This window comes from Diceros bicornis, chromosome 15 (genome assembly GCF_020826845.1).
Source record: "Diceros bicornis minor isolate mBicDic1 chromosome 15, mDicBic1.mat.cur, whole genome shotgun sequence".
In the NCBI taxonomy this organism is placed as follows: domain Eukaryota; kingdom Metazoa; phylum Chordata; class Mammalia; order Perissodactyla; family Rhinocerotidae; genus Diceros; species Diceros bicornis.
In genome coordinates, this window is record NC_080754.1 from 50,469,273 (window position 1) to 50,483,171 (window position 13,899).

At 39.3% G+C, this 13,899-nt stretch overlaps 1 protein-coding gene across 3 annotated transcripts in view; it reads left to right on the forward strand.

Annotated features, from left to right (window-relative positions):
* The window catches only part of PLD1 (phospholipase D1), a 202,927-nt gene that overhangs the window by 178,234 nt on the left and 10,794 nt on the right, over nt 1–13,899 (forward strand). For all 3 annotated transcript variants that reach the window (XM_058556350.1, XM_058556351.1, XM_058556349.1), the window contains 2 exons: nt 211–345; nt 7,897–8,050. In XM_058556350.1, coding sequence (XP_058412333.1) covers nt 211–345; nt 7,897–8,050 — 289 coding nt within the window. The remainder of the gene's footprint in view (nt 1–210; nt 346–7,896; nt 8,051–13,899) is intronic.

The following is a 13,899-nucleotide window of genomic DNA, read 5'->3' on the forward strand; positions in this document are numbered from 1 at the left end:
ATCCATTCATATTAACAGGATAAAACTCTTCAGATAGCAAAAATAGATCCTGGGTAAATTCTGAAATTATACATACACATACATACATTATTTACAATCTATTTTTAGCAACCTGCTTAAGTAACCTATTGTTTTGAAAAACAGTAAATTTAATGTGCCTTTATTGAGCTTGGTCATACTAATTTTAGTAATTTCTTTTTCAATTTGCAGTTGGCAATCAGTGGATAAATTACATATCATTCTGTGGTCTCAGAACACATGCAGAGCTTGAAGGAAACCTAGTCACTGAGCTCATCTATATCCACAGCAAGCTGCTAATTGCTGATGACAACACTGTTATTATTGGTAAGTACATGGTCTATAATTGTGTTCCTTGCTAGTTGACGTACCTCGTACAAAAATCTTTCTTTCTATTCCTCCCAAGCTTCCTTTGCAGTTGAGAGGGACAGTAACACAATATCTAAAACATTTCTGAAGCAATCTTTTTCGCTTACATCTTTTCTTATCCCTGTTTTTATCTGTAAAGAAACAGAGAGCAATTAAGTGGCCATTGTGCAAATGACAGTATCCAGAGGCAGCAGCTTAACCCAGCAGTGCCTTTTCTCATTAATTCTTTATTATTCTCTTATTTTTATTTTGAATCCAAGTACCTAGATTTCGAGGATTGGAGGGGGAGAAACAGGGAGAGGAAATGTATCACAAATGAGTATGCAGTGGTAATTTGTATGTGCTGGCACCACATCCACCGAACCATTACCACAGATCTGAAGTTATGCAAGAGTCAGAATTGGAAGGATATTAAAATGTTGCTGTGTCTATGCTTACCATTTTCCCCCTAGAGTCTGTGTTTTAGGTGTTATTAATCAGGGTGCAGAGCAGACCAGCTTTGGGGGGCGTGGTGCGGTGAGGTAGAAATTGTGTAGGAATGATATGGTGTCGTTCCAAACTAAGGTCTGCAATCTTTTCTTGTCAAGGAGACACAGTAGGTTTCTCCAAGTCCTCTCCCCACTGACAGACTCATACAACAGTTACTGGTTATACAATCTACCCAGGTTGGATCAACTTGACCAGAGTGGTGGATGCTCAGCGTCCTTCTTTTATACACATGGAAAGTTTCATTTTCCCATCATTGAATGGTTTTTCCTTCTAATATTATGTTGCACGAACACTGAAAGGCCAGGAGAAACAGACTATTAATAACCAGCCAGAAATGAATTGACAAGGGTAGGCGATGTTACTTAGAGATACGATGTGTCCCACTATTGGAAATTCCGCTCATCTGTTTAAATAAAATGTAGTTCCTCAGCTATAATGAGATACTTCCCTATTCTTTAAGAAACTAAATGTCATGGACGGTTTTGCAATTTTTTGGCAGTAAATGTGCCTTTTCCATCTCCATCCTCCACTGAGAAAAGAAAAAAAATCATATATCTAGGAGGAATGAGACTGTCTTATCTGGAAGATGATTTGAAAAGAAAGAAAAGTAGTTCTGAAGCCAGAAAATGTATAGACCATAGTGTGGTGCTATGTACACACACACACACACACACACACACGCACACACACGCACGCACACACACGCACGCACACACACGCACGCACACGCGCGCACACACGCACACACACGCGCACACGCGCACACGCGCACACGCACGCACACACACATTTTTTTTAATACTTATACAGGGCATTTAAGAAAAATATCCTGTGTCTTCCATCTCTTGCTCTGTATGGATCAAAGCTCTTTAGGGATTTATTAACTGCCATCTACCCCCAATAAACAAGGTTTCTCTTATTTTCCCCAAGCTACTCTGGCCTTGCTGTTCAGAAGCCAATCTCAGAATATTTTTATATTAAATTTGGCAATGACGATAGGAAAGGAAAAATATTAGTGTTTGCTGAAATGGAAAAACAAACAAAGCCAAATAAAATTGATCTCTTCAGCAAGACTTCAGAACACTTGAAGTAAAAACTGACAGGTGTTAATATTTTTCCTTTTAACGGTCATTTTGACTTTCAGCCGGCTTTGCTTTACATGAAGTATAAATGCAAGGTAGTTTTCAGTAACAGAGCTAAGAGTTAAATGGGTTTGTTGAGTTTTTTAATTGATTTATTTTCTAGAAAGTTCTCTGAATCCTCAGAGGCTGCAATGTACTTAGGCTAGCAAGAATTGATCAATTTCACACATAACTCATATCTGTTTTCTTGCAACTGAAGATGTGGCCTTGGGAGGATGAAGAGGTCTTACTTGCTAGTCTTTAGAGGCTGGATTTCTTTTTCTCCTTCCCAAGGGCAGAACACAGTTCCTCCATGGAAAAATCCAAAGGTTCCTTTGTTCTTTTTATCTCAGTGGAAACTCTGAGAGAAGCGGGCTTATTGTTGCTCTCAAACAGCAGCCTGTTTAAGTTTATAACACAGAGAACCGTGTTTAAAATTCTCAGAGAGGAGTTTGAGAAGTTAGATTGAGAATATTTTACAGGTGTTAAGCATATATTTAAAAGCTTACAAGAGGTTAAAGTAACCTGTGATTAAATTTTCTAACATGGCAAATTTATGACAGAATTATTGAATACTTGACATAAAGAAAAATGACTAATTGTTTATCATCATTTTTTCCTCATGAGCAAATACTTGTTTTCTCCCATTGAAGATCTCTTTTATGTGTAGCTTGAATTCTCTCTTGCCCTGGGAGGCCCTGCTGGTCATGAAATTTGTGGCCAAGTCCAGTTTTCTAATCCATCTTAATATTGGCACTTAACCAAACTAATGTTTATTTGCTTTCCTAAACACAAAAGGCTGTCTTTAAGTAGAATTTACATCTATCCTGATGACTAAGTGAGACGATTGTTTTTTTAGTGTTCACTAATCCACTGCAAACACAATAGGGAGATACACAACCTGGACCAAACAGTGCCACTGCCCAGCAGAGCTCACGGCTAGAAGGGGCAGGTACTCTTTCCAACAATACCAGAAACATCAGATGGGTCTTGCCCAACTGGAGCAAGAAGGCCCAGAGGCAATCAACGAGGGTGGGTAGGTGCGAAACTATGTGGAGGGAATGAATATCAGTGCTTGAAGGGCATGCTTGAGACTGGCTGATGAGAGTCTGTGGTTGAAGGGCTGCCCCGGTAAAGAGGGGTCACCCTTGATCTGGTCCCTTGGGTCTCCACCCTGGCTGCATTAGAATTGCCTGGGGAGCTTTAAAAGATATGTTATTTAGGGGGAAGTTTGTTCATATCTGCAATTTACTTTAAAATAGATCCAAAAAATGGATACATAAAGGGATGGAGTGGTATTGGGGGAAAATACTAATGCCTGGTTCCTCCCTCCAGAAATTCTGATTAATTGGTTTGGTTTGGGGCACAGGCATCAAGGTTTTTTGTTTTTGTTTTTGTTTTTGGCACCAATATTTTTGAAAAGCTTCCTAGGTGTCACTCATGTGCAGTCTGAGCTGAAAACTTCTGGACTGGAGGTACAGGGGACACAAGTGGGTAGAAAGTACTGAGTAGCCCATTTGGGCTCAATAGAAGAATCAGTTTTCCTTTAAAACAAATAAGCTAAAACAGGGTAGATTTGGTGTATTAGTTGTCAGTTACTCCTATAACAAATGACCACAAACTTAGTGGCTTAAAACATCATAGACTTATTATCTAACAGTTCTGTAGGTTAGAAGTCCAACACGAGTCTCACTGGGCTAAAATCAGGGTGTCAGCAGGACTGCATACCTTTCTGGAGGCTCTAAGGGAGAATCCATTTCCTTGCTTTTTCCAGCTTCTAGAGGCTGCCAACATTCCTTGGCCCATGGCCCTTTCCTCCTTCTTTGAAGGCAGCAATGTTACATCTTTCTGAAGGTTCCCAAAAGCCTCAACCCATTCTTCTGTCATCACATCTCCCTCTGAATTCCCTTCACTTTTAAGGACTCTTGTGATTATATTGGGCCCACCAGGATAATCCAGGATAACCTCCCTATTTTAAGGTCAGCTGATTAGCAACCTTAATTCCGTCTGTAGCCTTAATTCTTTACCACGTAACATAACATATTCACAGGCTTTGGGGATTAGGACATGGTCATCTTTGGGGGCCATTATTCTGCCTACCACAGAAGGATCCACAATTTCTGAAACAAGACATTAAAAAAAAGCGCAAACCACAAAGGAAAAGATAGATAAATCCAACTGCATTAAAATTCAGAACTTCATTCATTAAAAGATACTATAAAGAGAATAAAAAGATAAACCACAAACTGAAAAAAGATATTTGCAACACACTTAATATTCAAAACACATAAAGAACTCCTATTAATCAATAGACAAGACAACCATCCAAAGAAAAATGGGCAAAGGAATTGTGTAGGAACGTCACCAAAGAGAACATACCTGAGGCCCATAAACAGGAAAGATGTTCATCCTCATTAATATAATAAAAAGACAACAAAAATACCAATTGGCAAAAATTAAAAAGTTGGACAATCCAAATATTGGCAAGGCTGTGGAGCACCAGGGACTCCATTCCTACGTACAGGTAAATTCGTAGGAATTTACGAATTTGGTAAACTCCCACTTGTGTGCACCAGGAAACGTATACACAGCTATGCAGTGCATAATTGTGCATCACAGCAGAATTCTGGAAACAGCCCAAACTTCCAACAACAGCAGAATAAATAAATAAGTCCTGGTGTGCTCACTCAAGGAAAATAATGTGTTACAATTATGCACAGATAAATCCCAAAGACATACTATTGAATGAAAGAAGCAAATCTCAAAAGATTATCTACTATGTGATTCCATTTATACAATTAAAAACAAGTCAAAAGTAAACTACTTTTTTTGTTTAGGAAAACATGCAGAGCATGATGAACAGAAAATCCTTTATAAAGTCTCTCTCTTGGGGAGGGAAGGGCATGCATGGAGAGACACCTGAGGGCTTCTGGGATGTGGTAATGTTCTGTTTTTCAGCTTGGGTGATAAATTGTGATGTTTTATTATTGCCTAAGTGTACATATATGTTTTCATACACTCTTTTGTATTTTGCTATATTTCATGATGTTTAAAAAGTTCCCTAATAGCAGACTTAGAAAAGGTCATTTTCTAAAGATTAAGCGGCTTTAAATTGTTAAGGCAATGTTCTAATAAAAACAGGGGATTGCAGTTACCATAAATTGCAGTTACCATAAAAAGTAATACATGAATACAAAGCATATTTGTTGTAAACAATTCAAACTCTAAGGGCACATATAGAGTAAAAAGTCAAAATTCCCCTTATTGTCCTCCCTCTCTTGGTCAGAGGGCAGTGGCCACTCTTAGTAGTTCAGTGTGTATCTTTCAAGAGACCTTGCCTTCCTTCTTCCTCATATGTTGTATAGAAATGGGGTACGGCCAGCCCTGGTGGCCTAGTGGTTAAGTTTGGTGCACTCTGCTTTGGCAGCCTGGGTTCAGTTCCCAGGTGCGGACCTACACCACTCATCTGTCAGTGGCCATGGTGTGGTGGCAGTTCACGTACAAAAAGAGGAAGATTGGCAGCGGATGTTAGCTCAGGGTGATCTTCCTCAGCAAAAACAAGAAAAAAAAAAGAAATGGGGTAATACTACATCTGCTATTCTGAATTTGGTTTTCGGAACATGGGAATGTTTAACTGAATGGAGGTAACATTGACATCCGTCAATATCTAATTTTCAGTGTCTCATTTATTAAATTCTTCTCAAATTTTCTCCTCCCTTTCTTCACATTCCTTTTAAATAGTAGCCAATTCACTTATCCAGTGTGGTGAGGGTCAGTGCTCTGGGTAACCCCAGATGGGTCACTGAAGTACAAGACCCACACCCTCTCTCTAAGGATTCCAGCTCAGAATGCCAGAAATACATTCCTCCCCTTGGGAGTGTGCAGCCTGCTGCGGTGGGAGGCAGACTAGGGGCCTGATGTGAAAGTGTGTATGTGTGTGTGTGTGTGTGTGTGTGTGGAGGAGGATCTCCAGGGACTCACATCCCCTGTTTTCCTGATAATGAAGAGCAGCCCCCAGCCCAAGAGCAGCCTCTGCCGGGACCCTGGGGATAGTGGAGCCACAAAGCAACACTGTGGGACTTTGTTCCTCACCGCCTTATAGCTCACACACCTGGGCGAAGGGTGACTAACCCAGAGAGGAGGCCTCTTTCACACAAATACTACCTGCCAGCCAATTGTCCCTTCGTATGGCAGTGTTCTCTAGTGCAGATGTTACAGCATTAAGAAGTATCTGATAATAATGCCAGTAAAGCATTAACCTTTGTAGAGCAGTTTATAGATCAGTAAGTGCTTTCACATGGTCTTACTTAATTCTCACAACAATCCTACAAAGTCTATATTATGATCTCAGTTTATAAAAGATCAAATTAAAGCTGAGAAAGATTAAATAACTTTGCCCAAATTAATGCTGGGCCAACTGTCAAGCCCAAAGATATGGCTGCAAATTTTATAGCGTAAGCAAAATGTAAGTGTATGTGTAAAGGACTATTTGTTGCTAACAAAACAAAGTGTTTCAATGGTCCCCACCTTACAGTGCTCCAATGATGCTCCCAAATGTCTGTGAGGTGCTCCATAGTTTCTCTGTCACCCAGGGTCACTGTGGGGCACCACTGACATCCATAGTCATCACACATTGCTATTAACTATGCGACAACATTGTCAAGTCTCTTCAGGAAGGGCCAGTTTTTTCTCATGTACAGCATTCCACCATTTGGGCTCGGGGCAGGGCTGCTGTCCCCTTACACCCTTACTGTCCCCATCGCAGAGAGTACCCAGCCCTCCTGTTCAACCCGACCCTTCTGCTCCGTGTCTGCAGAAGCAGTGGAATGTGTGACTAGGGCAAGAGGAACAAAAAGAAAAAAATCAGTCAGCCCCTGTCTGTAGTTTGTAGGACACCTCAAGGATTCAAAAGCGTAAATCCACAGTGGTTAAATGCAGACAACGTGATGGGGTTTCTGAATACATGACAGAGGAGTGGAGAAGGCGCAAGTTGAACTAATATGCCCTTCACATGTGAAAGTCAACATTCTCAGCTCATTTGGATTTAAAAATAGAAGGGAGAGAAGTTGATACAGAAGCTGTTGGCATGCCACACAAGTGAGGCAAGAGAATGGAAAACCCAAAGCCACTAATGAAAATCTATATTTGAGAGGGGACTCTGTTGATTGTGGAGGCACTCTTGGGTATTGGCATTCATAATTATGTGACCGTAAGTTAAGGTGTACGGAGTCTGATTTTTAAGTCTAGAAGCTGACTGAACTGAACTGGTGAGCATGTCTTGTTTCTTTGTGTGCTTGATGAATATCAGTTAGAATCCTTTGAGCCACAAGATAGAAAATTCAGCTAAAATTAGTGTGAAACAGTAAGGAAAATGTATTATTTGATATAAGAAAATTCTAGGGTTGACCAGTTCAGTGACTTAAAGACCCAGAGTCTTCTTTCTGCTCTGCCGTCTTCAGCTTGTCTGTTTGTCCCCTAGTGGTTACCAAAGAGCTGTAGCAGCTCCCAGAATCACGTCCTTATCCAACTGTTCAGGTCCCAATTTCCAAAGGTTGGAAGAGATAGCATCTCATTCTTGTGTCTGTTTATAAGAAGGAGAGAAACTTTCTTGGCAGCCCCTAACATACTTTCCTTCACGTGGCGCTGGCTAGGAACATGTCAAGTGCCCATTCCTAAGCCAAATCACTGGCAAAAATAATGAAATTACCATGGCCGGCTTAGCCTGATCAAGATTCACCCCTGGGTTAGGGAGGGCCCCGCCTCCCTAAAGCACAGCGTCTCTTGATAACCTGAACTCCCTGGGTTTTGTTAGCAAGGAGGAATTGAGTGGGGAGAGCAACCAACAGTGTCTGCTACAATGGATGAGAAGATTGTTCAGTTTCACTGTTTCTCCTTATAGGCTCTGCCAACATAAATGACCGAAGCATGCTGGGAAAGCGTGACAGTGAGATGGCTGTCATCGTGCAGGACACAGAGACAGTCCCTTCAGTAATGGATGGAGAAGAGTACCAAGCGGGCCGGTTTGCCCAGGGACTTCGGCTGCAGTGCTTTAGGTGGGTCCTCCTGCGTGTCTCTTACGTGGTTCCTCTGCAGTGGGCCCTGGAACCCAGCCCAGCCTCCTGCCCTCGGCAACATGCCGTCTCCAGTTCTTCCTTGTCTGAAACAGTCTCCCAGAATACAGGATGTGAATCACCAGTGGTGTGTGAAATGACTTTAGATGGGCACAAACATTTTCTATTTTAATAGTTTTTATTATTTTTATGTGTAATAGAGAAAACTAGCATTTTAAATCTATTAATTGATTTAGGACCAGGCCAGGTCAAACCATCTAGTGTCTATTTAAGTTTTTTCAAAGTGAGTCCATTTTTAAAAATTGTAATAGTCCCAAGAATACAAAGATATAATGAATATTATGAAAGGAGACTGCCAGTGACTACTGGTGTTAAATTTAAACGTGGAAACTTCAGTTCTCAGATTTAAGATGACTCCAGACATGGAAGATTCTTGATCCTCTGCAAGAAGATGTGAGTTTAAACACTTCTGTGGTCAAGTTGAGAGAACCCTCAGCTAGGAAGCAAAGGCTCTGTGGCCCTAAATGAGTCCTTCCTTCAATTAAGAGTTACAGAGAACTTTCTAGCCCCGCCTTGGCCCCCGTAGTCCAGTCTCAGTGGTCAGAGTGATCCTTCTAGAACCTACCTCAGATCCTGTCACTCCGCTCACCACTCCCCAGTGGCTTCTTACCTCATCTCCTCTCACTCTGGGAGCCCCCCACTGTCCGAGGAACACTCCGACCACTCTCCCACCTCTAGGCCTTTGCAGCAAGTCCCCAGTTCTTTGGTTCTAGAACTGTATTTGCCAGGATCAGATGTCACTGTGGCCTCTACAGGGAGAGCAGCAAGTGTCCCTGATTAAGCCCTAAGCTATCTGGGGAAAGTGCTGCACAGATAACGCGTTGCAGCTCTATTGTTTTAACCCTCCGGCCTTAACGGTCGCGTTTGGAAGCTGGTTTGCTCGCAGATAGGCACGTAAGGAGCGCTCCGCTCCCTGCAGATGCCAGCAGCCATCTCCCTCATACCTCACAGTCCAGACTCCGGCTTTCAGGAGCCAAGATAATCTTCAGTTCCAGAGACATTCATTCTGCAATCTCTGCCCCAGGAGCTCAGCAAATCCGTCACCCCAAATCTGACTGTCAATACTCTCACAGTCTTTATTGCTGTATTTATTGCCTTTGTTACAAATTGTTTTGCCATTAAGATTTTTTCAAACCATTGACATTTCAATTAGCTTCTAATATTCATTTCTTTTGTTTAGTAGAGAAGAGTTGGAAATTAGTACCCTGTTAATCAACCCATTGCTTGCCTACTGCAGCATAGATGAGGAAACAAATATTTCCTCCTGTAAACTAGAAATAAAATGCATCTTTTCAGTTCCGTCACAACTTAAGTATTCTCTTTAAAGTGGTGAGCTTCTTTATAACTTTCTAAGTGTATCATAATTATAGAGGTAGAGGGTTCTGATTACAGCATATTTTCGTTGTAGACAATTGGCAAATACAGAAAAGCAATAAGGTAATTAAATTCACCTGTAACCCCACTACCCAGTGCTAATAATTTTAACATTTGATGTATATCATTTAACTTTTTTCTATACATATATTACTATACTATATTTCTTTTTTAAAAAACATACTTAGGGTCTTGCACTTCCTCAAAGTTCTTTAAAAAAGTAGTTACACATACTTTTCCATGTCATTAAGTATTCTTCCATAACATTGAATAGCTGCATTGTGTTACATCATATGAGTATGCCATAATTCCTTTAACTAATACAGTCCCCCCTTGGTATCTGCGGGGCAATTGATTCCAGGACCCCAGAGGATACTAGAATCCGTAGATGCTCAAATCCCTTATATAAAATGGCATAGTATTAACATATAAGCTGCTCACATGCTCCCATATACTTTAAATCATCTCTAGATTACTTATAATACCTCCTAATACAATGTAAATGCTATGGAAATAGTTGTTATACTGTATTGTTTAGGGAATAATGAGAAGAAAAAGAGTTGTCTGTAGACGTTTAGTACAGATGCAACCATCATATAGACTTTTCCACCCCTGGTTGGTTGAATCCTTGGATGCAGATAGGGAGGGCTGACTGTACCTCATTGATAGGCAGATTTTTCACTAATATAAAAAATGAGTATATTTGTAGATAGCATCTTGTTTACCTTCTTAATTGTTTCCTTAACTAAATCCTAACTATGGAATTTCTTGTCAAAGGAAGTGTGCAGTTTCCTTTGCCCTCTACCTTCTTATTGTATCACTAGTAATGTTTCAGAGGGCTTATTCTGCCTATCTTTACTAATACTGAGTTCTATTATTTAATCTTTGCCAATCTGTTGGATTTCAAATGGAATTTCCTTATTTTAATTTGCGTTTTTGAGGGTTTTTTAAAAGGTGCTCATTAGCCATTTATAACTTTTCTTTTGTAAACTACCTAGCCTACTCATGTCCTTTGCCCATTTTCTTGGAGTGTTTCATTTTCTTTTAATGATTTATAAGTAATTTAAGTCTATCAGAGGCTAATTCCTTTGTCACATTTGTTGCAAATCTGATTTGTCAATTGCCTTTGAATCATATTTAGAATATTTGCGGGAAACTTTTCAATTCTTATTAATCAAATCTATCAATTTTTTCTTCTTTTTCCCTTTTCTTATATGCTTAGAATAGCTTCCTCAGCCCAAGATCAAATATTTACTTTTGTTTTTTTCTAGTGCTTATTTGATATTACTTTGTACATTTAACATCTGCAATTTATTTTAATGTAAGAAATGAGGTAGGGACTCTAACTTTTTTCCCCCAGCCTACCATCTGATCCAGAACTGTATCATGGGCAGTACTCTTTGCCTCTGTAATCTGGAATGCCGCTTTATGAAACACTGAATTGCCATACATCCTGACTTATCTCTAGTCTTTTTATTATGTTCTATAGTAAGTCTGTTTAGGTACATGTCAATGGGATACCATTTTAATTATTGTAGCTGGACACTTTAATACTCCTTCTTGCCATACCACTTCTCCAGAATAATCTTGGCTACTCTTAAATATTCATTCTTCCATGTGAACCTTAGAATTATTTATTCAAGTTATCTCATTAGTTTTTTATTGGGATTACAGTGGATTTATAGATTAATATAAAAAGAATTGACATCTTTATAATGTTGAGTCATCCTATTCAAAAACAAGCTTTAGGGTTTTCATTATTGGGGGATTGTTTTTCAGTAATCATATGAGTTTTATTTTAACTTTTTTATGCTGATTCTGTACATTTCATGCTAAGCCTATTCGTAGGTGCCTTTATTTTTCCTGGCAGTTTTCAAACTGTCTTAAAGAGGCGGCTGTTCTTGAACAATATGTTCCCTTTGTGCCAATGGCGAACACAGACAATATATTAAAAAGCACCACAAAAACTTTGAGTCGATTTTAGCTCTTTTTGTTAGGAAATGTTCTCAGAGATAAATATTGTGGCCTACAGCACAGCCATTTTCTCGCTTAAAAAAATGCAACTTCAATCCATTTTCCATCTGGGCTATTTTTGAATAGAAATAGGGAGACACATTTCAATGTGAAATCAATTCTAAATAGAATCAACCATCAGGGTACTGCACTGAATGTCACAGCTATGTGCTGAACAGTTCATTAAGTCCTAGAAAATTATCCAAACTTTATAGATGTAACCATCACTCAACAGAAACCATTATTCACAAGCAGAGCTCAGAATCATTTAAAGTGATAGACATGAGGAACAGAAAGACCAGAAACTATTTTCTGCAGTTTTCCTACAGTTCCACTGATGCATAAAGAACTAAACGTTAGATAATTGCCATTATACACACCAACATAAAATCAAGCTTTCTCTCAAACCTTAGTCCTCAAAAGAATACTGAGTACTTCATATTACTTTTACTATGCATTTTAATATAAATTTCTTATCATTAAAAAATGGAGAGAAAATAATTTATTGCTAAATATTATCTGTTATAGACTTATTTAAATGCTTTTTCTACAAACAAGCTCTTAATGATAATTTGGTGGACACATTACCTCACCTCTTGTTTTAATTTAAAAGCAAAGTTATAGAAATGTTCTTTTTGCTCAGTTTTCAGCTGGTTAGACCTGACCCAAATCAGAGGTATTATTATAATTGACTTATTGTCTTAACTTGAACTGTCTTTCAAATTTGCTGCAGTAAAATTTTGCTTTGGTCTCAATGGGCAGCCAGCATCTGTGTGCCAACATCATCCCTTAAATCCTTTTTAAAAATTATTCCTATATAGTCTGAAGGAGACATTATTTGAAGTGGAAATAGAATTTTGAGGTCATAAAACTCTTAAGAATCCTAGTGAGCCCATAGTGCCAGGTCCATTTATTTTACAGAATTTTTATATAGCAGGAAAAGTGCAGACTAAAACTAAGATGAGAGGCCCTTTTATCCCTATGAAACTGGCTAAGCTTTTCCAGGAGTTGATACTGTTGGAGATGACTGGGGAACATGCATGGTTAATAGTGTATGTGTTACCTTTCCTGAAGTAAATTTTGCATATTCTTTAACCAAGGAATTTTAATTCTAAAATTTACCCTAGTGAAATAATCCTAGAAACTCACAAAGTATTATATGTAATGAATAAATTATGTTCCTTGTAGCATTGTTCGTAATAATGAAAAACTGGAAACCACCCAAAAGGTCATAATAAAATAATTGGTTAAAGAAAGTTCACATGATGGGAAATTCTGCAGCCATTAAAAGTGATGTAAATCTACATTTATTCAAATACAGAAAGGGTAATAATATAATAACCTCCACACTGTTAAATCCAATGGTCAATTCTCATCTGAATTTGACACAATTCTCCTTGACGTACTTCATGTGGTTCCAGGATACCACATCCTCGCTTTTCTCCAGCCTCACTGGCTGTTCCTCCTCTCCCCGACTGTTGAGGTGCACTGGGGCCTCTTCTCTGTCTATACTCACTCCTTTGGTAAACTCAGTTACAGTCACATGGCTTTATGCATATATATATATGGACAATTCTCAAATTTATGTCTCCAGCCAGGCCTTCTCTGCCAAACTCCAGACTCATTTATCCAGCTGTCTACTTTGCATTGCCACTTGAATGTTTAATAGATGTCTCAACAGGTTCAAAATTGAATTCTCGGTCTTGGCCTACAAACTGGCTCTACGCAGAGAATTCCCCATCTCAGCTAATGGCAGCTACATTCTTCTAGTTGCTCAAGCCAAACCTGTTTTAGTCATTCATAATGCCTCACTTTTTCTTACACCCTGTATCAACCCTATCAGGAAAACATGTTAGCTCTACCCCTCTCTCCACCACCCCAGCCACCATCATCTCTCACCTAGATTACTGCAGTAACTCCTAACTGGGCCCCCTGTTTCCACCCTTGCCCCGCACAGTCTGTTCTCAGTACAGCCGCCATATTTTAATATGTAAGTCAGATCCTATCTGCTCCACTGTCTGCAGTATGTCCCAGTTTCACTCAATGTAAAAGCCAAAGTCCTTGTAAGGCCTATTTCCCAACTTCTATTTCTGATGTAGCACAAGCCTTTTTGGTATTCTTTGAAACAGTCAGGCATATGAGAAAAGGGCTTTGGACTCGGTTTGAATTCTACCTCTATTACAGTATGTCCCCAAACTTTAGTTTCCCATCTGCAACATGGGAATCGTGTACCATCTACCTCACAGGATTACAGTGGAAACACTTTTTTACCCTTAGGCCTTCTATAAGTACAAAGGTTTTCTAATTTTCAAATATGACCTCTAAAACTTGTCTTGCTTTACTTGAGAATTTCTTGTTATTTCTAGTCCCCTGTTTATATATGA